The sequence below is a fragment of the Hemitrygon akajei genome, chromosome 21, assembly GCF_048418815.1.
Source record: "Hemitrygon akajei chromosome 21, sHemAka1.3, whole genome shotgun sequence".
Lineage (NCBI taxonomy): Eukaryota > Metazoa > Chordata > Chondrichthyes > Myliobatiformes > Dasyatidae > Hemitrygon > Hemitrygon akajei.
In genome coordinates, this window is record NC_133144.1 from 61,266,701 (window position 1) to 61,292,042 (window position 25,342).

Consider the following 25,342-nt stretch of genomic DNA (forward strand, 5'->3'; position numbering starts at 1 on the left):
TCAACATTATCATCCCAACTCCTGTGCCCAATAAGGTCATAAAACATAGGATTAGTATCAGGCCATTCAGCCCATTGAGTCTGCTCCATCATGACTGATGTATTATTCATCTTAACCCCTTTAACCTATCTTCTCCATGCAACCTTTACCCTTACTAATCAAGAACCTATCAACCTCTGCTTTAAATATATCCAATAACATGGCCTCCACGTCTGTCTGTGGCAATGAATTCCACAGATTCACACTCACTGGCTAAAGAAATTCCTCCTCATCTCTGTTTTAAAGGGATGTCCTTGTATTCTGAGGCTGTGGCCTCCCCTACTACAGGAAAAATCCTCTCTATGTACACTCTATCTAGGCCTTTCAGTAAGGGAATGGATGTGGAAGTAGTCCGGGACTATAAACACCAGGGAGCTCACCTGGACTAAAAATACAGAGGCTCTGTACAAGAAGGGACAGAGCCGACTGTATTTCCTGAGGAGGCTCTGGTCATTCAACGCCTGCAGTACTATGCTGCAGATGTTCCACAACTCAGTGGTGGCCAGCTTTCTGTTCTACACTGTAGTTTGCTGGAGCAGCAGGGTGAGAGCAGCTGATACCGAGAAGATAGATAAGCTCATCAGGAAGGCTGGTTCTGTTCTGGGGGTGGAACTGGATTCCCTGGTGGTTGTGTCTGAGAGGAGGATGCTGCAGCAGCTATGGATCGTTACGGACAATTCCTCTCACCACCTCCACGACATACTGGACAAACAGAGGAGTACCTTGAGTTACAGACTCATTCCACTGAGATGCACCACTGATCCTTTCTTCCTGTGGCAATACGACTCCACAACTCCCCTCCTTAAATATATAAGTATATGCTCTTATTGCACATCTGTAATTTGCATTATTACTTTTTAATGCCTATTTTATATTTTTTCATACCTCAGTGCTTACATTTTGTATTTTAAAGTATATGTTTCTGATTGAGCAACCTTGCAACGATAATTTCCTTCTGGATAAATAAAGTTTTATCTTATACTACCTTATCAGTAGGATTCAATGAGATCCCCTCTTATTCTTCTAAGTTCCAGTGAGTACAGGCCCAGAGCCATCAAATGCTTGATTTATGAAGGCCAATGTGCCAAAAGCTCTCTTTATGGCCCTGTCTACCTGTGACACTTTTTAAAAAAAAGAATAATGGATCTGTATTCCCATATTTTTTATTCTATCGCACTCCTCAGTCCCCTACTGCTCACTGTATAAGAACTACCCTGATTTTTCCTCCCAGAGTGCAACACCCCACACTTGTCTGCATTAAATTTCATCCTCCATTTTTCCAGCCGGTCCAGTTGTGGAGAATGTGACTGCCAGCATGCCCAAAGCAAACCCCAACAGATAGAATTCAGAATTGGGTTCACCTGCATATATTGTGAAATTGTTGTCTTTCTGGCAGCAGCACAATGCAATACATAATAATGGGAAAAAGTGTTTTTCCTTCTCTTCTTTATATCTTCTCAGCCAGGACAATAGAGTTGTCAGGCAGGATAGTGCGATGCTCCTTTGGCGGGATATGGAAAGACTTCTAATATCCCTGACAACTACAACTGCAAGAAGTGCATCCAGCTGCAGTTCTAATGAACTGCATTGAGGTGAAACTGGAACTGGATGAACTCTGGATCATTTGGGAGGCTGAAGAGATATTCAGGGGATATTTGTGTAGAGTTCTGTATAGGTACGTTCCAGTGAGACAGGGAAGTTATGGTGTACAAAGGCTGTAATAAGTCTAGTCAAGAAGAAAAGAAAAGTTTACAAAAGGTTCAGAGAGCTAGGTAATGTTAGAGATCTAGAAGGCCGAATTGGTAAGGCCGAATTTGGAGTATTGTGTACAGTTCTGGTCACCGAATTATAGGAAGGATGTCAACAAAATAGAGAGAGTACAGAGAAGATTTACTAGAATGTTACCTGGGTTTCAGCACCTAAGTTATAGGGAAAGGTTGAACAAGTTAGGTCTTTATTCTTTGGAGCGTAGAAGATTGAGGGGGGACTTGATAGAGATATTTAAAATTATGAGGGGGATAGATAGAGTTGACGTGGATAGGCTTTTCTCATTGAGAGTAGGGGAGATTCAAACAAGAGGACATGAGTTGAGACTTAGGGGGCAAAAGTTTAGAGGTAACACAAGGGGGAATTTCTTCACTCAGAGGGTGGTAGCTGTGTGGAACGAGCTTCCAGTAGAAATGGTAAAGGCAGGTTCGGTATTGTCATTTAAAGTAAAATTGGATAGGTATATGGACAGGAAAGCAATGGAGGGTTATGGGCTGAGTGCGGGTCAGTGGGACAAGGTGAGGGTAAGCATTCAGCACCGACTAGAAAGGCCAAGATGGTCTGTTTTTTTGCTGTTATGGTTATATGATAGTCAGAGTCTTTTTCCCACGGCTGAAATGGTTGCCACAAGAGGACACAAGTTTAAGGTGCTGGGGAGTAGGTACAGAGGAGATGTTAGGGGTAAGTTTTATACAGAGAGTGGTGAGTATGTGGAATGGTGGTGGAGGTGGATACAATAGGGTCTTTTGGATAGGTACATGGAGCTTAGAAAAATAGAGGGCTATGGGTAAGCCTAGTGATTTCTAAGGTAAGGACATGTTCGGCACAGCTCTGTGGGCCAAAGGGCCTGTATTGTGCTATAGGGTTTCTATGCTTCTAGAAGATTATAAGGCTATTAGGAAGAAGCTTAAGAAGGAAATTAGGAGAGCCAGAAGGGGCCAAGAGAAGGCCTTGGCGGGCAGAATTAAGGAAAACCCCAAGGCATTCTACAAGTATGTGAAGAACAAGAGGATAAGAAGTGAAAGAATAGGACCTATCAAGTGTGACAGTGGGGAAGTGTGTATGGAGCCGGAGGAAATAGCAGAGGTACTTAATGAATACTTTACTTCAGTATTCACTATGGAAAAGGATCTTAGTGATTGTAGTGATGACTTGCAGCAGACTGAAAAGCTGAAGCATGCAGCTATTAAGAAAGAGGATGTGCTGGAGCTTTTGGAAAGTATCAGTTGGATAAGTTGCTGTGACTGAACAAATTGAAACTGTGGGAGGCGAGGGAGGAGATTGCTGAGCCTCTGACAATGATCAATGGGGACAGAAGAGGTTTCGGAGGACTGCAGGGTTGCAGATGTTGTTCTCTTATTCAAGAAAGGGAGTAGAGATAGCCCAGGAAGTTATAGTCCAGTGAGTCTTACTTCAGTGGTTGGTAAGTTGATGGAGAAGATCCTGAGAGGCAGGATTTATGAACATTTGTAGAGGTATAATATGATTAGGAGTAGTCAGCATGGCTTTGTAAAGGGCAGGTCGTGCCTTACGAGCCTGATTGAATTTTTTGAGGATATGACTAAACACATTGAAGGAAGGGCAGTAAATGTAGTGTATATGGATTTCAGCAAGGCATTTGATAAAGTACCCCATGCAAGGCTTACTGAGAAAGTAAGGAGGCATGGGATCCAAGGGGACATTGCTTTGTGGATCCAGAACTGGCTTGCCCACGGAAGGCAAAGAGTGGCTGTAGACAGGTCATATTCTGCATGGAGGTCGGTGACCAGTGGTGTGCCTCAGGGATCTGTTCCGGGACCCTTACTCTTCGTGATTTTTATAAATGACCTGGATGAGGAAGTGGAGGGATGGGTTTGAAAGTTTCTGATGACACAAAGGTAGGAGGCATTGTGGATAGTGTGGAGGGCTGTCAGAGGTTACAGCGGGACATTGATAGGATGCAAAACAGGGCTGAGAAGTGGCAGATGGAGTTCAACCCAGATAAGTGTGAAGTGGTTCATTTTGGTAGGTCAAATATGATGGCAGAATACAGTAATAACGGTAAGACTCTTGGAAGTTTGGAGGATCAGAGGGATCTTGGGGTCCGAGTCCATTGGATACTCAAAGCAGCTGTGCAGGTTGACTCTGTGGTTAAGAATGCATATGGTTTATTGGCCTTCATCAATTGAGGAATTGAGTTTAGGAGCCGAGAGGTAATGTTGCAGCTATATAGGACCCTGGTCAGACCCCACTTGGAGTACTGTGCTCAGTTCTGGTTGCCTCACTACAGGAAGGATGTGGAAGCCATAGAAAGAGTGCAGAGGGGATTTACGAGGATGTTGCCTGGATTGGGGAGCATGCCTTATGAGAATAGGTTGTGTGAACTTGGCCCTTTCTCCTTGAAAGGACCTGATAGAGTGGATGTGGAGAGGATGTTTCCTATGGTGGGAGAGTCTAAGACCAGAGGACACAGCCTCAGAACAGAGGGGTGTCCTTTTAGAATGGGGATGAGGAGAAATTTCTTTAGCCAGAGTGGAGAATCTGTGGAATTCTTTGTCACATGCAGCTGTGGAAGTCAAGTCTTTATGTATGTTTAAGGCAGAGGTTGATATATTCTATGGCATGAAGGGATACGAGGAGAAGGCAGGAGATTGGAGCTGAGAGGAAAATTGGATCAGCCATGATGAAATGGCAGAGAAGGCACGAAGGGCCAAATAGCCTAATTCTATACCTATCTCTTATGACCTTAGTGATGGGGGTCCTTGACGACGGACTCTGCCTTTTTGAGGCATCGCTCCTTGAATACGTCCTGGAAATAATTACTTGCTCCAGTGGTAGTGGAAAGGGGACTGGTGCCCCTCATGGGTTGGGGAGTTAAATAAAACAGCATTGGATTAACTGAATACAAAGCAGCATCATGTGAACAATGTTTATTAAATAATGAAGCAAGTATCACTTTATCTTATATTTGTTTCAGTAAGATGTAGAGAGTAGGCCCTATCCAATTGTCATTAGTATATTTTAAATTAAGAGAATATGAAAGAAATTTTCTAATACTAATAATTTTCAATTCATAGCTAAGCAGGTGAATGAAAATTACAATGTTTTCATGGGAGGGGAACAATAAACTAGAGGGCATGGGAGGTGAAAGATTTAGAAAGGAATTGAGGAGCAACTTACAAACACAGACGGTGGTGAGTATATGGACCGAGATGCCAGAGGACGCAGTTGAGGCGGGTACAATAACAACATTCAAAAGACATTTGGATATGTACATGGATAGGAAAGGTTTAGACAGACAGACATACTTTATTGATCCCGAGGGAAATTGGGTTTTGTTACAGCCGCACCAACCAAGAATAGTGAAGAAATATAGCAATATAAAACCATAAATAATTAAATAGTAATAAGTTAATCATGCCCAGTGAAAATAAGTCCAGGACCAGCCTATTGGCTCAGGGTGTCTGACACTCCTAGGGAGGAGTTGTAAAGTTTGATGGCCACAGGTAGGAATGACTTCCTATGATGCTCAGTGTTACATCTTGGTGGAATGAGTCTCTGGCTGAATGTACTCCTGTGCCTAACCAGTACATTATGGAGTGGATGGGAGTCATTGTCCAAGATGGCATGCAACTTGGACAGCATCCTCTTTTCAGACACCACCGTCAGAGAGTCCACCCCCACAACAGAGTTTGTTGACTCTGTTGGTGTCTGCTACCCTCAGCCTGCTGCCCCAGCACACAACAGCAAACATGATAGTACTGGCCACCACAGCCTCGTAGAACATCCTCAGCATCATCCGGCAGATGTTAAAGGACCTCAGTCTCCTCAGGAAGTAGAGACGGCTCTGACCCTTCTAGTAGACAGCCTCAGTGTTCTTTGACCAGTCCAGTTTATTGTCAATTCATATCCCCAGGTATTTGTAATCCTTAGATTGAAATGGGTCAAACCTGTGCAAATGGGATTAGCTTGCTGGGCCCATGGTCGCCATGGATGAGATGGGCTGAAGGGCCGGTTTTCTGGCTGTATTACTCTACGACTCTAAAGAATTTTTTTACCACAGTTTAATAATATTTTTATTAAAAACAGATTTTCACTAAAAATACACATATTAAGCATAGAAAATACTTTAATGTAATGACCAAAGCTTGAATTTGTTCCAGCATGTGGTAAATGCTATGGCCAATTTTTTAGTCCTGATCTGCCATTAATGGTGACTGAGTGATAAGTATGGCTGTGTACACCATTATCCGAGGGAAGAAAAAAAAACTTGCCTCTGATATCCCCTCTATACATTCTTCCAATCACCTTAAAATTATGCCCTCTTATGTTAGCTATTTCCACCCTGGGAAACATGCATAGCTATGCACTGTGCACCACACTTCAGAGAGTCAGTATGGAGTTTTATATTTCCATCTCCAAACAGGGATTGCTGAATGAGGGGCACAATTCTCCTTAAATCTGTTCTGACACTCTGCTGGAAAGTCTGTGTATATATAAAAAAAAATTCATCCTGCGTTCTGTGGGTGCAAGATTCACTTGGGCATATAATTCAGGCAGATCCCCAGCAATGAAATTTCATTTGGGCAATTCCGGCATATTTCCATTCTGCTGATGGGGTTAAAATCGCATATCTGTCCACAAGAGGTCAGGACTGCAGTGGAGCCTGTCTGAGTTCTTAGTGAGTTAAAGAGTTCCAATGACTCATTGTCTGTACCGCCCCCTTTATAGCCGAGACCACCCGTCAACACTGGAAGGGATAAGAGAGAGACAGACGCACCGACTCACTCACAAAGAGGGAAACCTGCCTCCCTCTCCATGACTGGATAAGGAGCTTTCACAACACACACAGGTGCCTCCAGCCTGAGTAAGGGATTCATACCAAGGGGCCAGGACTAGCATAAGCTGGCAAAATGTTCCCTTTCAGATCCACGATTCTTCAGGAAAAGTCTCAGCTCCACGAACTGAACTCCCGACTGGAGTCGTACCTTGTCGGGGTCCGAGAGCTGGAGAAAGAAAATGAAATGATCGCTGCCGAGATCCGGCGCTTGAGGCAGGCGGGGAGGACGGAGGAGAGTCACCCCTCTGTGGGTGAGATCCACAAGATGCGGTGGCAACTAGAAGAGCTGGTGGTGGAGAAGGCAAGAGCTGAAATGCAGCGGCGTAATCTGCAGCAAGAGATCGAGGAGCTAAGAAACTACTACGCTGTGGAGCAAACCCTTCACAAAAACACAAGGCAAGAGGTGGAGGCACATCAGAGAAGTCTTCAGCAGATTGAAGGAACCAACGCTTCTCTAGAGGGCATTATCTTCCAGCTGCAGGCAGAATATCAAACACTGGAAGCTCAACATGAACAGGCAAAGTGGGAAGCAGCAGAGGAGGTGAGGAGAACCAGAAACATCCTGGTTACCCAGAGCTACCCCACCACTCACGTGGACTTTGAAAACCATTCCCTTGCCTTTGCAGAAATCTGGCAGGAAAACTTTGAAGTGTACAGGAATAAAATTGAGGAGCTTGAAGCTGCAGTACAGGAAGATAAAGGGAGAAGTGAAGATTTAAGCAGGGAGAATCTGCTCTTGATTAGGGAGATAGAAGCACTGAAGAAAGACCTTGAAGACCAGTTTATTCTGCAAAATCAGCTGGAACAGGACTTCTTAACATTTCAGCAGAGTCATGGCATGGAGATGGAGGACTATCAGGTGAGTATGATCGGGAGAATTGTTTTTTGCACGGCAAAGAAAACAGTACAGGACCTTCAGCCCACAAAGTTGTGTGTCTCTTAAAACTTCTCCAAGATGAGTCTAATGCTTCCCTTCCATATAGCCCTCCGTTTTTCTTTCATCCATGTACCTATCTATGATTCCCTTAAATGTCCCTAACGTATCTGTCTCTACCACACTCCTAGTGGGGCATTTCGTGCACTGATTTAAAAACCTTACTTCTGACATCCTCTCTATACTTTCCTCCAATCACCTTGAAGTTATGACCCCTTGAATTAGCCATTTCTGCTCTGGGAAAAATGCATGGCTTTCCACTCTACCTATGCATTTTGAACACCTCTGTCAAGTTATCTCTCATCCTCCTTTGCTCCAAATAGAAAAGCCCCAACTCACTCAGCATATGCTGACAAAGAATGCTCTCCATTCCAGTCAGCATGCTGGTAAATCTCCTCTGTACCCCCTCTAAAGCTTCTATGTCCTTCCTATAATGAGGCAACTAGAAATGAACATAATGCTCCAAGTGTGGTCTAACCAAAATTTTATTGGTTAAAGATGAGCTTTATTTGTCACATGTACTTTGAAACATCGAGCTACAACATTACCTTGGGGCTCTTGAACTCATTCCATCGACCAATGAAGCTCAACACACCACATGCCTTCTTAAGCACCCTATTAACTTGCACTGCAACTTTGAGGGGTCTATTGAATGTGGACTCCAAGATCCTTCCTTTCCTCCGTACTGCTAAGAATAGAGGAGGGTGGAGCTGTGTGATGCTGTAGTCATTCCTGTCCACTTCTGGTACACCTGCTTTTCACAATCTCAGGAAGTCACTTCTGAAGCGCGGCCCCAGCAGTGATGAGAGAAATGTTGCAGCTGTTCCATGCACAGCAAGCTCCCACGAACAGCAATAACACAATCTGATCTGTTACTGATAAAGATAAATATCAACTAGAGAACCAGGGGTAATTTTGTTTCTGAATGTGGCCATGGCGTCTTTTATATTTGCCTGTAAGCTGCAGAGAATTTCAAACTCCATCGTGGGCAGTAGCCTGCAAAGCATCAAACAAATCTTCAAAAAGCAATGCCTCATAAAGGCAGCGTACATCACCCAGGACAAGCTCCCTTCGTATTACTATCATCAGAGAGGAGGTACAGGAGCCTGAAGACACACATTAAACATTTTCGGAACTGCTTCTTTCCCTCCATCGTCAGATTTCTGAATGGACAATGAACCAACCCATGAACACCACCTCACTATTTTTGCACTAATTTAATTTTCAATATATATTTCTTATTGTAATTTATAGATTTTTTTAATGTATTGCACTATACTGCTCTGTAAAACCACAAATTTCAGGACCTATGTCATGACAATAAACCTGATTCTAAAGAGCAGATGGTATAATAGTTTAAAACCATTGTTAAAAGCCAGGACCTATAGGAGTTCAGTACTTCTTCAGCACTGCCCACAAGTGCTAGCCTAGGTTATGAGGTGTGACACAACCCTCTGGCTCAGAACTGGTTTCACATCTGGAAATTTCATAGGGAGTCTCCATGACCATCATCCACCCATTTACACTAATCCCATTTGTTATCTTCCCTACATTTTCAACATCCTCCTTTCCTGGAGATGAGTCATTTCTGCCCCTGCCTCTGCAGCACACGTCAGCAAACACACCAGGGACCTGAAATCAAACTACTCCTGCTTTCATCCAGAATTTCTATTCTTTTGCTGTTGGCACCAGTATCCTGCTAAGGGAAAGCAGAGAGGCGTTCTTGAAAATTGTTTGTGCAGTGTTATGCAGTGTTGAAGTTGTGCCCTGCAGACCCAAACTTAGTGCCAGTGTTCACTGATGTTTGCAACTCGGTGACCACTTAGCAGTCACCACGTCTTCCAGGGGAGTAGAGTGGCCGCAAAGTCTGCTTCTTCATTTCCTGCCTCTTACCTGAAAATGCTGACTCCTGCCTGGGTACATTTCCCCAGCTCCTCCCTGCCAGCTGCCCTCAGGGCCAGGCTTGGCGTCTGAGCACAGACACTGGTTTCTGGCAGCTGGTGTGGCTGAAACATGAGGGGAGGCAGTTGAAAGAGGATGAGAGTGGGGGGGGGGGGGAACAAGGTGGGAGGAAGGGGGAGAGAGTGAGAGAGACTGACTATATCTGTCGTATGTACACTGAATCATCGAAACATACTGTCAAATTCATTGTTTGTGTCAATGACCAGCGAAGTCAGAGGATATTCTGGGGTCAGCCTGCTGGTATCTCCATGCATCTTGTGGCAGCATAGCATACCCACAACTTTCTAACTCTAACCAACTGTCTTTGGAATGTGGGAGGGCCTAGAGGAAGCTCACACGGTCATGGGCAGAACGTACAAACTTCTTACATAAAGTGGCAGGAATTGAATCCCGATCACTGGTGTTGTAAGGCGTACTGCTAACTGCCACCATGTCAGCAAGGGGAGAGAGAGTGTGTGGTAGTTCCCTGGCCATCAGCCCTGTCCTCCTCCTGGGCAACTGAGATTTATCAGACTGTTAGTAACATCAATATCACATTTACACATCCAAGCACAGGCATCTGTGGGCTTTAGGTCACAACACTAAGTCTACCTCTTTGTGCTTCCAAAAGTGATGCCTGACTCTGTCCTACCTTGATCCACTTGCTGCTAAACCCCTCAGCTTTCTCTCGCTGCCTGAGAGCTTGGCTATCCAACCCACTCTTGGCCCACTGCTTAACCAGGTTTGGTCATCTAGAACTCTGCTGTCCATGTCCTAACTCATGAAGTCCCATCCACCCATCACCCTTATGTCAACTAGCTCATAACTCCCGATTAGGCATTAAAATCCTCCTCCTCCTCTTTGCTTTCATGGTTTCTTCCCTCTTATCCCTGAAATTCCTCTAACTTCCTCCAATTCTGACCTCCTGACCAGGCCTGAGTTTAATCACTCCACTCCTGCAGCCTGTGCCTTCTGCTGATCACACTCCGATTTATGGAATACTTCTCCATCTTTCCTCCTCTTCAACTAAGTTTGGAATTAGAATCAGGTTTATTATCACCGGCATTTGACGTGAAATTTGTTAACTTAGCAGCAGCAGTTCTATGCAATACATAATCTAGCAGAGAGAGAGAAAAAAATAAATGAAATAAAGCATAATAATAAATCAACAAGTAAATCAATTATGTGTATTGAATAGATTTTTTTAAATGAGCAGAAACAGAAATACTGAATATTTAAAAAAAAACTGAGGGAGTGTTCAAAGTTTCGGTGTCCATTTAGGAATTGGATGGCAGAGGGGAAGAAACTGTTCCTGAATGGCTGAGTTATTGTTCATTTGCCCTAATATATCTCCAGGTGAAAAAGTGTCAGTCTTTCTCTTATCTCTAGTGTGACATTATGTTAAACTTGCTGAAAGGTATAAATATTGATCGGGAGACTGGCAGAGAAACCATTCCCAGCTAATGTCTTTCAAGTTTAAAGTGAATTTATTATCAAAGTACATATATGCCACCATATACAACAATGAGATTCAACAAAGAGAACAAGAAATAATAATACTAAATAAATATCTAAAAATATCGAGAACATGAGATGAAGAGTCCTTGAAGGTGAGTCCATTGATTGTGGTAACTGTTCAATGATGGGGTGAGTGAAGTTAACCCCTCTGTTCAAGAGCTTGAAGGATAATAACTGCTCCTGAACCCGATGCTGCATTTCCCGAGGCTCTTGTACCTTCTTCCTGATGGCAGCAGAGAGCATGGCCTGGATGGTGGAGTTGATGATGGATGCTGCTTTCCAGCGACGGTACTCCATATACATGTGACTTTACCCGTGATGGACTGGATCTTATCCACTACTATTTTGTACGCTTTTCCATACGAGGGCATTGGTGTTTCTATACCAGGCCGTGTTGTGGCCAGTCAATGTACTCAACAGTTGCTACTCAGTGGAGAATTGGACCAATTTCTATTTCCAGATCCACCTGCCCTCAGAACAAGAATCTGACTAACTATCCTATCTGTGCTGACCACAGACAGAGAATCTTCCATGTTATCATAAGGCTTATCTTATGAGGAGAGTTTGATGACTTGGGCCTGCACTTGTTGGAATTTAGAAGAATGGGGGAGGGGGATCTTATTGAAACCTATAGATTGTTGAAAGGCCTCGTGAGGAAGCCAAACAGAGTTTCATTGTACCTATGGAAAATGAAAATAAAGATCATTCAATTCAATTCAATTAGAGTGGATGTGGAGAGAATGTTTCCTATAGTGGGGGAGTCTAGGACCAGAGGGCACAACTTCAGGATGGAGGGATCTCCATTAGAACAGAGATGAGGAGGAATTTCTTTAGCCAGAGGGTGGTGAATCTGTAGAAACCATTGCCGGCTGTGGCAGCCAGGTCATTGGGTGTATTTAAGGCACAGGTTGACAGATTATTGATAAGTCAGGGTATGACAGAAGGCAGGAGAATGGGGTTGACAGGGAAATGGATCTGCCATGATTAAATGGCAAAGCAGACTCAATGGGTCAAATGGCCTAATTCTGCTCCTGTGTCTTAAGATCTTAAATTTGCTGTGTAAATTCAAGTCATTTGTCAGATGGTGTAGAATGAGGTCACTTTCACCAAGCTGTTCAAGCCACTGAGCTCCTCCAGTGGATTGTTTGTTGCTCGTCTCTATAAAGGAATAAAGAATCGACGTTTTGGGATGAGACCCTTCACCAGGACCTGAGTTCCTTCAGCATTTTGTGTGTGTTACTCTGTAGAATCTCTTGTGTTAATGATCTGTTACTCCTGAGTGTAACTCCACCATATATGGTCCCAGGCCCGGCTGCTTACAGAGAAGGATTGGGCATAGGGCTAATTACCCCATCCCATAAAAACCCAGAGCTACAGAAATGGCAACAGAAGTTCCAAAGACCTCATCCTAGGGAGAGGAAAGATCTTTACCTCCTAGAACTATGTCCTTTTTCAAAAAAGTGGGATTTCCCTTCCTCCACCAATAATGCTGCTCTCACCTGGATCTCCTCCATTTTCTGGACATCTGTGCTCACCACATCTTCCCTCTGCCTTAACAACGATAGAGTTCCTCTTGTCCTCGCCCATCACCTCATGGGCATTTGCATCCAACACATCATTCTCTGCAACTTCCACCATCTTCAATGGGACCCCACCACCAAACATATCTTTACCTTCCCTCCCTGAATCCCCATTCCAGCCTTTGCTTTCCACTGGGGTTGCTCCCTCTGTGATTCCCTTCCCCAGCTGTCCCTCCCCATGAATCTCCCTCCTGGCACTTATCTCTGCATGTGGATGAAGTGCTACACCAGCCCATTCACCTTCTCCCTCACCTCCATTCAGGGCCCCAAACCATCCTTTCAGGTGAGGCAACACTTCACCTGTGAATCTATTAGGGTCATCTGCTGTATCTGGTGCTCCCAGTGCAGCCTTCTCTACACCGGTGAGACCCAACATAAACTGGAGAACCGCTTTGTTGAGCACCTCCACTCTATCCACCAAAAGTGGAACTTCCCAGTGGCCAACCATTTTAATTCCTGTCCCCATTCCCATTAAAACATGTTGGTCCATAGCCTCCTCTTTTGCCATGATGAGACCACTCTCAGGGTGGAGAAGCAACACCTCATATTCCATCTAGGTAGACTCCAACATGATGGCATGAACATTGATTTAATTTTTTTTCTCTTTCCCTTTCTGGCCCCTTACCTCTTGTCCTCACCTGCCTATCACCTCCCTCTGGTACCCCTTCTTCCTTTTCTCCCATGGTTCACTATCCTCTCCTATCAGATTCCTTCTTCTCCAGCCCTCTACCTTTCCCACCCAGCAGTGAATATTGAAAACTGCTATCAGGTCAGGAGGCATCTGTGGAGAGAGAAACACATTTACCATTTAGAACACAGAATAGTTCAGGCTCTTCTGCACATAAACATGATGCTGAATTAAACAAAGTTCATTCAGCTGGCTCATAGATATCACTAAAGCCATTGGTAGGACAGAGAGGCTAAATGGCATTCAGTAATCATTCCCTCCTTGCATGTAACAATTTCTATGTAAGTTTCAGCTTTAAGTTTGTTTCATCTTGTACATAAACTCAAACGTTCCTGATCCCAATCTCAATGACAGCTCTGGCTCCAGCCACAGACCTATCTACATTCTCAGTTTCCTGGCATTCCTGACCCCCAATCTCTTACATCAGTGGATGACACGGACTTCGTATATTCATAGCTGAGCTAGATAAATAGATTTTCAATCAGTTTAAAAAAAAGAAGAGAAAGGGCAGGAAGCCCACTTGAGGGAATGTGGATCAGCCATGATCCTACTAAACAGCAGTGCAGACACAAGGGGCCAAATGGCCTCCTCCCATTTCTTTATGGCCTTGACCAACATTGCTGTTAGTGCAATCCCACTATTTCTTGCCTTGTCCCTACATCTGCTGCTGGATTAGAGAGATAATTAAGGTCACATTTTTTTTGTTGCATGTACTTCAAAACACAGTGAAATGTGTCGTTTACAACAAATCAAATCAGTGAGGGCAGCCCATTGCTTCTGGTGCAATGTAGCAGATTTACAACTCACTAACCCTAATCCATATGGCTTTGGAATATGAGAGGAAATCCGGGAAACCTACATGGTCATAGGGGGGGAATATAAACTCCTATAGGCAGCAGTGGGAATTGAACCCCGATCTTACAGCTGGCATTTTAAAGTGCTAACTGCTACACTGCTGAGCCTCTGTAATTATGAACTGCTCTGTGTGTCTGACTATTTGACTGAATTACTTTGGTTGTTGGCACGCAGAGGGAAGTTGAGGCACTGGAGGATGAGAAGCAACATCTCACGTCAGCCATCGCAGTGAATCTCAAGGAGCAGCAGAAGTTGATGCAGGTGCAAATGGGACTGAATCTTGAGCTTGCCACCTACAGGTACTGTTTCCATCTTACACTGTTTGACACTGCATGAAGCCTGGCTGACTGCAGCGAGCTCACTTTAAACTAAACCAAACCAAAAGCAACGATGGCCAAATGCACAAATATCAAAAAGCAACATTAGATCACCAGCCCTTTTAGGAGCAAAATTAGGAACTACTTCAATGGCTAGATGTTGGGAAATTTCTCCTGCAAACAACAGATACATCAAGGGTCAAATTTAAATCCAAGGTAGATTTTTGTTAACCAAAGTTGTTGAGAGATGAAGGATGAAAGGAGCTGTATAGAGCCAAATGATAGACCAGCCTGATCTCACTGAATGGAGGAACCGAGTAGAGATTTAATAGCTTTCTATGATCACGGATGCTAATGGAAGCTCCCTACAAATAGAGAAGAGTATCAAAACCAACAGTGTGGAAAAAGAGAGGAGGAGTCAAGTCAGGCCATGAAATCAAGTGACATCATGCTCTAAGCTTTAGAGGAAGGCGTTACAGCAACTCTCCAGCACAGATACAGACCATTCAGCCCAACTACAGTTCTATTGTTTACATTCAGCATAGAAGAGGTCCGTTATGTTGAGCATATAATGTTAGGATTAGCATATGAAGTCCACTTAAGAGGCTTAAAAAGTGGGATAGGAGCTGTCCTTGACCCTGGCGGTATATATTCTCAAGCTTCTGCAGAAATGCACATCTTCGTCTATTTATAAAGAATTGATGTGCAGTAAGAATCTCATTTGGGGAAAATATTATTGAGTTCTTGGATTGATTTTAGATTTATTGAAGGCTAACAGAAACATGGGGATTCAAAATGAGATTGCGTTAGAGCATTAAATAGTAACATTAAACAGTTACTTACAGTTACTTCCCCTAAGCTTTCAGGCCGATCAACACCTCCATCCATTAACTTACCCCCCCCCCCCACCCCACTTTTCCACACCCACCAAAATTTATCATCACCTTATGTAAGATGGAACCCACATCTGAGAAAGTATTGTAAGTACATGAGAATGATTCTGGGAATGAAGGGGTTAATGTATGAGGAGCGTTTGGTGGCTCTAGGCCTGTACTCGCTGGAGTTTAGAAGACTGGGGTGGGGGGGGGGGGTTCTTATCGAAACCTATCGAATATTGAAAGGCCTAGATAGAATGGACATGGACAGAATGTTTCCTATCACGGACAAACTATAGGAGCAGAGGGCACAGCCTCAAAATACGAGGATGTCCCTTTAGAATAGATGAGGAAGAATTTCTTTAGCCAAAGGGTGGTGAATCTGTGAAATTCATTGCCACAGACTTGCCTGTGAAGGCTAAGTCATTGGACATATTTAAAGCAGAGGTTGACTGGTTCTTGGGCGTCAAAGGTTTATAGGGAGAAGCTCAGAGAATTGGATTGAGAGGGATAATAAATCAGCCATGATGGAATGGTGGAGTAGACTCGATGGGCTGAATAGCCCAATTCTGCTCCTTTGTCATACGTACAATTAGTCTATGTATGGAACAGTAACTTGTAAATTGTGTTTTATAGGATTGGTTTATATTTATTGATTTATTTTGTTTTTATCGTGTTTTTATGCTGCATCAAATCTGAAATAATAATCACTTTGTTGTTTACTTGTGCACTGAAGAATGACAATAAACAATCTTGAATATTGAGCAGGAGAAATGGAAAGGAAACTAATGAACTGGGGGAACATCTGAAAGGAAAACTACAACACTGACATCATCTCTCTACAAGAAACGATATTAGAAACCAGTCAATTGCAAAGATAATTGGCTTGCTGCTCAAATATCATATTTTATGTGTGGGAAACCAACACATAAACAGTGCTTTATTAGTGAATAAACTCTGTAACAGAACAGAGATTACTGGTGTGAGAGATGACTGGAATAGAGTTTAGCCCTGAAATGGTCCACTGAGGTAACTCCGTAATTGGCTACTTCCATATCTGACTACTACAGATGCAGGGTTCATTTGGTATAGATTGAATGCTGAGTGATAAAGTTTTTCCTTAATATGGGAAATTCCCTCTGAGATGTTAGAAATCGTCTCTGCCAGTTGTTGCCCATTAACGGCCTGCTCGGTCGGTGCAGCAGGCTTTCAAATCTGGCATTTTCCTTTGGGGACTTGACTTGTTAATCACTCCAGACTCACTGGAACAATGTCTCTTCAATTTGTTGGCTGCAGAAATTTTATTTGAAATGCAGCTTAGCTGCCTCAGTCCTGCTGGGCAAGAGTCCAAACAGCAGAACAGCTTGTAACCAGTCATCAAACTCGCAGTCTTACTGGGAGGTGCGGCAGAGGGCTGCACTTTAAATACAAATCAGGTGAGTTTTATTCAGTTAAGGAGAAGTTGCTGGGGCAAATATATAAAGAAAGGGCCATTCCATTTGTTGTATTCTGTGCCAGACCTGAGAGTGTTCACAGCAGGAAGGAATGGATGGTTTTGTTATCTCACTACCAATAGAGGAAAATATTGCAGCTCCACTAATGTTATTTAAATATATAACATTAGCTCCACTAATGAGTTAGCTATATATTTTAAACAAGTTCTGCCAACTGAACGTTGTCCTTATTAAAAGACACAAGGTCATTCAGCCCATCTCATTCATGCCTGCACCCAGCAGAACATTTCCATCTATCCAACTTGGTGTAACCCTGCATTTTACTCACTCTCACATGCTCATCAAATACTCTTTGATCCTTTGGCACCAAGTTACACTGTGGGACAATTTGCAGCAGCCAGATAACACACTTGTATGTCTTTGGGACCTTATTCCTGGCTTTTCTCCCCTTCCTTTCCAGTCCTGATGAAGGCTCTCGGTCCAAAATATTACCGTTTAATCTTCTCCAAAGATGCTGCCTGACCTGAATTCCACCAGCATTTTGTGTGTGTTGCTCAAGATTTCCAGCATCTGCAGAATCACTTGTATTTATAACTAACAATACCAGTGCTCCATCATACTGCTAAATACATCAGAACTTTCTCTTGGCTACTGTTTCTGGTGATTTCATCCTCCCCTGCAGCAGATAGGTCAACTGCTGAACTGAGATGTGCCAGCTCTTAGCAAACTCTTCCACTAAGTCCTGCACCAATAACAACCCGTTATTGTTTCGGAGAATGTAACTCCAGTTCCAACCCTTTTGACACACTGATTGCTTTGAAATACCCATTGAGCCAGTCACACCAGCCAAATTTACTTGGCTTTACAATACGGCTATGGGTTCCAGGAATCTTTGTGTAATCTGACATTTTCCAACCCAAAAATCATCGGTGTGCTGACTAAAGGCAGTTTGTAGGAGAAAGATTTCCTTTGAAGGGAATAACGTAATATCCAAACATAACCTCAACAAGTCTTCTCTTAATGTTGTAGATTCATTACAAATTACTGTGTGGAGTTAAATGATAGTTTAGTATCATGCATAGAGCTGGATTAAGTCTTTGTAGAACAAGAAAGTTCAGGGTCTGGAGTAGTAATGGTGTGCTACTGGTGATGACATGGTGTTATGGATGGTGACGATAACACTGGTGATGGGATCGTAGTCACAGAGCTATCAGCACAGTAACAGGCCCTTCAGCCCAACTCATTAGTGCTGACAAAATTGCTTAACTGAGATAGTTCCGTCTGCCCATATCCCTCTAAACCTTATTAAATAAGGATTTAATTTTAATAATTAATGTTTACAAAACAAGATAATTAAAAATGGTGAAGTTAGGGCAAGGGAACATAATCCTTCATATTAATTCCTTCCTGACCCGGAGCACAGGAACTGCAGTTGGGGTGCCACGGTAGCCACATAGCAGTTAGTATGATATTATCATAGCTCGGGATCTAGGAGTTCGGAGTTCAATTTCAGCATCCTCTGTAAATAAGTTTGTAAGTTCATTCTTACGTGGACATAGGTTTCCTTTCACAGTTCAAAGATGTTCCGGTTGTTAGTAGGTTAATTGGTCATTGTAAATGGTCCCATGATTAGATTGGGTTTAAATTGGTGAGTGCTGGTGGCGTGGTTCGAAGGACCAGAAGAACCTATATCAGACCGTATCTCTAAGTAAATAAAAAGAACTGTTTATATTTCTGCTGAGAGCAGCTTACTTGCCTGGATCCTTTCTACATTAGGAACCCCCAATATTGTCAGACCCTTGGTCTTATTCCATGCCCAGGCGCAACATCTCCCAGTAACTCTACTTTGACTGAATGTATAAATATATTGTGCATCACCTTCACCCTGTGACTACTTGTCTTTACAGGGCCTTACTAGAAGCAGAACAAAGGAAACAGCAGGAGATAGGCGAGCAGCTTCGGAAGTCCAAAAAAGGTAAAACTGTTTTGTTGAAAGGATTTATTTAATCTGATTGTTCAAACTCTGCTTTTTAGCTAAGTATGGTGGAAATTCCTAAAGGGTATCTTTCAGATTACTACCAGTAACACATTTTGTCTAATCTGTAGTTTGTCACTGATTTCTCGCCACTTTAGGCGACCTGCTCATTCAGTTTAAGTGAGAATGGTATTGGGTTTGCATCTTAATCTGCTTTGAGTTATCTGTAATACAGCACAATTAGTTTATAGCACCTTGAGGCTAGGGAGGGATGTGAAATATTGAATGATCATGGAGAAACTTGACTGACATCAAATTTGTTTGAGATCAATTAACTCTCCCCCAGAGCTTGTGAATTGACTGTGGCCTGCTGATCTATACAGTTTAGTGTGCTGTTGGCCAGTGGCTTTGCTCCCCCCTCCCATATAATCTACAAAGGCTCTTCTTCAGTCTCCTAGAAAGCAAAACCTGACCATTCAAAGCTCTTGCTAACTTTGAATTCACCTAAAACTTTACTCATTCCCAAGTTCTGCTTTGGCTCCCACTCAGGTGAAGCTTTAATTTATTTTTGAATTCTTGTATGGCCTCTCCCCTTGCGATCCCTGTATTCTCCTCCAGTCATACAAGATCCATTGGAAGGTGGGTTGCTCCAAATTGTCCCTATCAATCATCCCTGCATCTGATTACTCCTCTGTTGAGAGCCATTCTTTGAATCACCAACACTCTAAGGTCAGAAGTTCATCTCCAAAGCTTTGTCCATCCCTTCCATCCTTTCCTGTGGTTTAACTGACATTTATATTTGATTCTATGTGAAGTTCTTTGACATATTTTATGGAGTCATTGTCATGGAGAGATAAAGTACAGAAACGACCTTTCAGCCCTATAAGTCTGAGTGACTTATTACAAGACTTAGTCTGAGTGACCATTATTACACTGGTCATATCTTAACCCATTTTCTTTTCTTCACATTTCCATCAATTTCCAGATTTGTCCATTTACCTACACACAAGGGGCAATTTAATGTGGCCAATTAACTTACCAGCCCACTCCCCACATCATGTTTTTGGTCTGTGCATGGAAACCCTCATGGCTACATGGAAAATGTGCAAATTCCACATGGGAAGAACCTGGAATCAGATTGTATCTGGTTCACTGGAGACACAAGAGCACGCCACATATCTACTAGCTGGACCACTGTGTCATCCATTATAAACTGTAGAAACATACTGCACAGAAACAGGCCCTTCAGCCCAACATCCCTGCTGACCTAATCCCATTTGCCTGCATTCGGCCCAGATCCCTCTAATCCTTTTCCATCTATGATCCTGTGCAAATACCTTTTAAACATTGCAATTGTAACACATCTACTACTTCCTCTGGCAGGTCTTTCCAGATACCCACCATACTCTGTGTGGTGACAAAGTTGTTCCTCAGGCCCCCTTAAAATCTTTCCCCTCTCACTCTAAACCAATCCTCTCTGGTTTTATACTTCCCTACTCTAAAGAAGACTGACCATCCCACCTTATCAGTGCCCCTCATGATTTTATACACCTCTATAAGAGCACCTTTACATGAGAAGTGCCACATTAATACAACTTTTGTTGAAATGCTTTTTCACAAGCACTGAAATGAAGAGTTCTTCTGGGATACTTTTGAATATAGAAATCAGCTCCTGCTTTAAATGATATGTTAATTGCTTCAACAGGTATGGACACAAGATTATATAGATATAATGTTATGCCAGGTCCAATGCTTGACAGTCTGGACGTGAAGCCACGTAGAAAAGATGTCCCCTCAACCTTCTGGAGAGATGCTGCAAAAAGCAACATTGGAATAACGTCAATGTCCATTCCATATCGAACATCTACAAGGAAGATTAACAGTTCTTTCTTGGATAAAGATCTCCTTTATAACGAGAAATCTTCACCTGTAGATTCTTCAACAAGGTCAAAGAATACATACAAAGGAGTGGCAGTGTCTACATCAGCGCCTTGTGACTCGTTCAGCACAATGAAGAAGCCTCTGGCTCAGTACAAAATGCTTCCACAAGAGAACAAGAGTCAAGTGGTTTTATCCGGGCAAAAGAATGTGAGGGAAGAGGTCACCCACAAATCCAGGATACATGGCACCGAGTCAGACAGTAAGAGTGAAACTGGTGTATCAGAGAATAGAACCACAGCTCCACATTCAAGTGACCAGCTAACATCTTTCAGTGAGATGGAACATTATGATGGTAATTTGAGGTCCAGTCAACCTGCCAAAGAGGAAGAGTACAAAAGGCAATATTCAAAGAATGTGATAACCTTTGAACCTGATGCAAAGCAGCTGGAATGCAAAGCAGACTTAAATGATGTGGGGTCATTTATTAGTCCTGACAGAGATGTACCTGCTGCCATGCATGAGGCAAATGCAGAAAAAGCCCCTCAGCCTTTCATCTCTGATAATATTATAGAAAAGAATGAGGAGGAACTTACAGCAGAATCAGAGGAAGTGACACAGCCAAGAAGTTCACCAGAGGAGTTAGGTCACTACAAAAGAATAACCCTCTTTGAGGATGGTATCATGACAGATGATGACAGAATCAGGGATGTCATTGAAGCTGTCATAAAACCCACTGAACTGGGAGAAATGCTCTCTTCAGAAACTGTCACTTATCACATTGAGGAGAAGGAAGTGCTGGAAGATGGGACAACAAAGCAAGATATCATCATACAGTCAAAACGTGAGGCAACTGTTGATGTGGCAGATGAGGACGCTCTTCAAGAAATGCTAAATATGGACACCAAAAGTCCAGAGATACAACTGAAAGGGGCTTTGGAACATTTAACAGGGTCAGAGACAGGATGTTTCATAGATGGACTGCTAAACCTAGATATTAAAAGAGAAACTCCAGGGAAAGTATCTGTAAATGTTGAGATAAAGGAGCAGATGATGTCGGAAACTGATGACTTGCCTGCTCCAGCAGATGCCACCCCATTTTATGCCCGAGCAGGGGAGGGTGATCTTGAAGGAACAAACGGCAAATATGAAGAAGTCTTAAATGTCACAATGTCTGCTGCAGATTTCAGGAAAACAATGCTGTTGCCTTCTGAACCAGAGTCTCAGAAATTCCAGGAGAGGCCAACTAGTTTTCCTATGGATGAAAACACAGAAGAGGGGAAGGATGAAGCAGAACCATATGGAATAACTGAACAACATGAGAGCCTGGAGAACCTTTATGGTGATGAATATACAGAGAACATCGACCAGGCTAAATTCACATTTCAGGATTCCTTTGCAAAAGAACTGCAATCACCGCGCATAATAGAAGAATCGATTAAGGTTCCACAAAATGTTCAGGCATCCATTGTAGAACTACTGACGGAGGAAACTGAGGATCCAAAACTTAAACTAAAGGGAGCTTTGGAACAACTGAAAGAGGCTGTACCTGATAATCTGAGAGATGAGCTCGCACTACTCACTGGAGAAATGGAAGAGAGATCTGATGTGTCTGTCAGTATCAAGAATGTCCAGCAATCTTCTCAGAGTGGTGTTGTCACTATAGAAGCTCAAGTAAATATGTCACAAAGCCTTGATCCAGAAGACTTTTTTTCAATGGAAAAGTTCACCGAAGAGGATGTAGGTGAAATAGGGTCTGGACTAACATTTCTCAACAGCCAGCAAGAACTACAGAGGTTATTGAATGGGAAAGGTCTTCAAATGGTTGAATGTTTAAATGATGAAGGCAGAATTAGAGCAAATCCTCAGATTTTTAAAGAAGAACGGATATATTTTGAACCCAATGCAGAAGATGTGGAAGAATATTCATCTACTCAAGGCCACACAGGTTATCAGATCACTTCTGAAATGATCGGGTCAAGTGAAATGGAAGATGATGTGACTCACTGGTCACAAAAGGACATGGATAAAGATTATGGAGAAGCGTTTGTTCACAAAATCTCTGACCCTGTTGATTCATCAGCGAGTCTTCACATGAACGTAAACAGAATTATATCAATGCACACCAGTGGAGATGGGAATGAGGGAAGTATGTCTTTCATAGCGCAGGAGCAACATGCTGAAGGAACAGTTAGAAGCGAACTGGATAACAATTTATATTGTTATGAAGAATGGGAATCTGGGAACAGAGGTGAACTGGCTGTTATTGGTGAAATTGAAGAGAAAGACCAACAGACTTCTGATTCAGAACTATTGCACTACTCTTCTTCTCCTAAAGTCCTGACTAAGCGTAGGGTTGTCGTGTCCGAAAGCATCTCACAAGTGGTTCATGGTGAACAAGACAACGGTGTTGCATACCTTGATGAGAATCAGCAGGTTACCTTTTCTCAGTCTGATGAACCTTAAAATGCTTATGAGAAAACAGTTTATGTTCTTTTATCTAGAGTTTAGTTAAATTGGGGATCAGTGCCACAGAGCAGACATTATTCAGTCTCAATGCAATAGTATATTGTTTTGCTTTGATAATACACAGCTTGAAAGTTATTTATCAAGCATATAACCATCTTCTTTGTCTTAAGCCCATCACCCCTAATGGAGCATAGAGCATTGGGCACCAACAGCAGCTTGCCAGAATCCTCTGGCCAGTCTTTCAAGTTGTCCCCACATGTAGCCCATCTTTAGCAGAGATCCTTCCTCTCCCAGAGTTTCTTTTGGCATCTCTGTTGTTCTGGGTTTTACAGAATGGGGTTGCTAGCCCAATGCCCAACCCTTCTTTTCTAAGTGGGCTTGGGACCATCCATGGTAGAGTTATATAACTATAGTATACACATTTATTTTAAATCTGATTAACTGAGACCTTAATGTCATAGAAATAATTTCTAATGGGAAAATAATTAGTTAGTAATAACTTTGCTAGAATGATTTACTAACTTTTCAAAAGTGATGTCAGAGGCTAAGAAGTAATGACCACAATCCCTGGGAAAATGACTGACTGGGGCATTGACATTGCAGTCACTTACCTGAATTTTCCATAGAACTGACTGCATACAGGCAGTTTCAATTAATGAGCTTCAGAGTGTAGAAAATTGCTGCAGTTAAACAGCTATGTTAAATTATGGCATTGTGCAGTTTAAGCTGAATTTTAGATTCCTCTGGCAGCTCTTAGTCAAAAAAAATTTCCAGCACAAATATTACTGTTAGAGAAACAGTAAAGGGATGTCAGCACTGTTAATGTAACAGGCAATTAACATTAATCCATTCAGAAAAAGTACTTTTGAGCCGTTTCCCTTTTCTGTTAATTACTATTTAGGCCATGTCCCCTGGTTCGAACATCCCAGAAATATGGTGGATGGAGGGAAACTTAGTTTTCACATGCCTCCTTTCCTGTACATTTCAAAAAGGTATAATGAATGTGGCCCTTGATGAATCATTCTGCTTAGACACGTGCATGTGAAACAACTGAACGAATGTATGATTTTAATTTCCTGATTTCCTCTTTCTTCAAACCTGGAAGTGTGTCAGCTGCATCTGCATGCATTCTATCAAATATAAAACAACTATTACTAGTTTGAGTAAATGAGTATGAACATCAATTAGTGTTGAGACAATTATATTTTTTAATTAGTAATACAGTCACAGAATAGTCAGAGTGGGCATGTGTACAATTTGAACTGAATGTTTATGTCATGTAGCATAAGGAAAGGGTAGGAGATATTTCATGAAATGACCTTTATGGTTGAAGTGAACAAATTAGCATTTCTGTACTGCTGTTCCTTGACTGACAAAAGGGGTGCATTCCAAAAAGCAATCTGTTGGACAAAATTTCATCATTTGAAAAGGCTTTTCAAACTGAATGCATATTTGGTATTATACTACAATATATTCCCGTGGGCAGGGAGTGGCATGTTAGTTGTTACAGCAAAAAATAGATTTGCCCATTGTGGACATCTAAAGCAGTCAATGGTAACAGTGAAAATCTGTGAATTGAACATGTGTAGATGAAGGAAAGAACTGTAGATTCAGTGACAACCACTGGTGGGGTTCACAGCCATACAGTACGTATTGAGGTGCAGTTACTGCTGGAAGATAGCAGCCAATGTTCTCATAACAAATGGTGCGGGGGAGGGGCTATTCTGCATAAGGCACAACCTTTGAGGGAGGGAGAAATGAGAAAAATGACAAATTAAACCCTACTGAATAAAGGTTGCCATCAGTATTAATGATGTATTTAATTTGATATATTGGTTCATGTGCTGATCAGAATGAAAAACTTCCATCAGCTTCCTATCTGTCCCCCTTACCCAGAACATGGCAGTGTTGTTTGTTGTACTGGTTATATTAGAGTCATTTATACCTGACATCACGGGAAGTGGACTACAGGTTGGTAGGTGCGTGGAATAATTGCGGTGTACTGAAGTTTGCATTGACGCTTACAGTTCTGGGGATACTATAGTCCAAGATAAAGTTAAATGATGCAGAGGTAAGGACTAGTAATAGTTGAGTTACATGTTATACTATGGCTAAACATATACCACTTTGAAACTGCTTCCTGTATTCTTTTCTAAAATGTTTCAATTTAGCAGTAAAATGCTTCTTCAAATTTCAGAATCCTGTTTTTCTTCAAATCAAGTTACTGCATTAG

The 25,342-nt window shown here is 42.4% G+C and overlaps 1 protein-coding gene across 1 annotated transcript; it reads left to right on the plus strand.

Moving 5' to 3' along the window:
* Nucleotides 1–6,527: 6,527 nt before the first annotated feature.
* Nucleotides 6,528–25,300, plus strand: synm (synemin, intermediate filament protein). Its single transcript, XM_073025569.1, has 4 exons — nt 6,528–7,484; nt 14,316–14,440; nt 18,695–18,762; nt 20,468–25,300. Exons 1-4 carry the CDS (start codon nt 6,699–6,701, stop codon nt 23,104–23,106), a joined length of 3,618 nt encoding a protein of 1,205 aa, XP_072881670.1. The 5' UTR covers nt 6,528–6,698; the 3' UTR covers nt 23,107–25,300.
* The last annotated feature ends 42 nt before the right edge of the window (nt 25,301–25,342 follow it).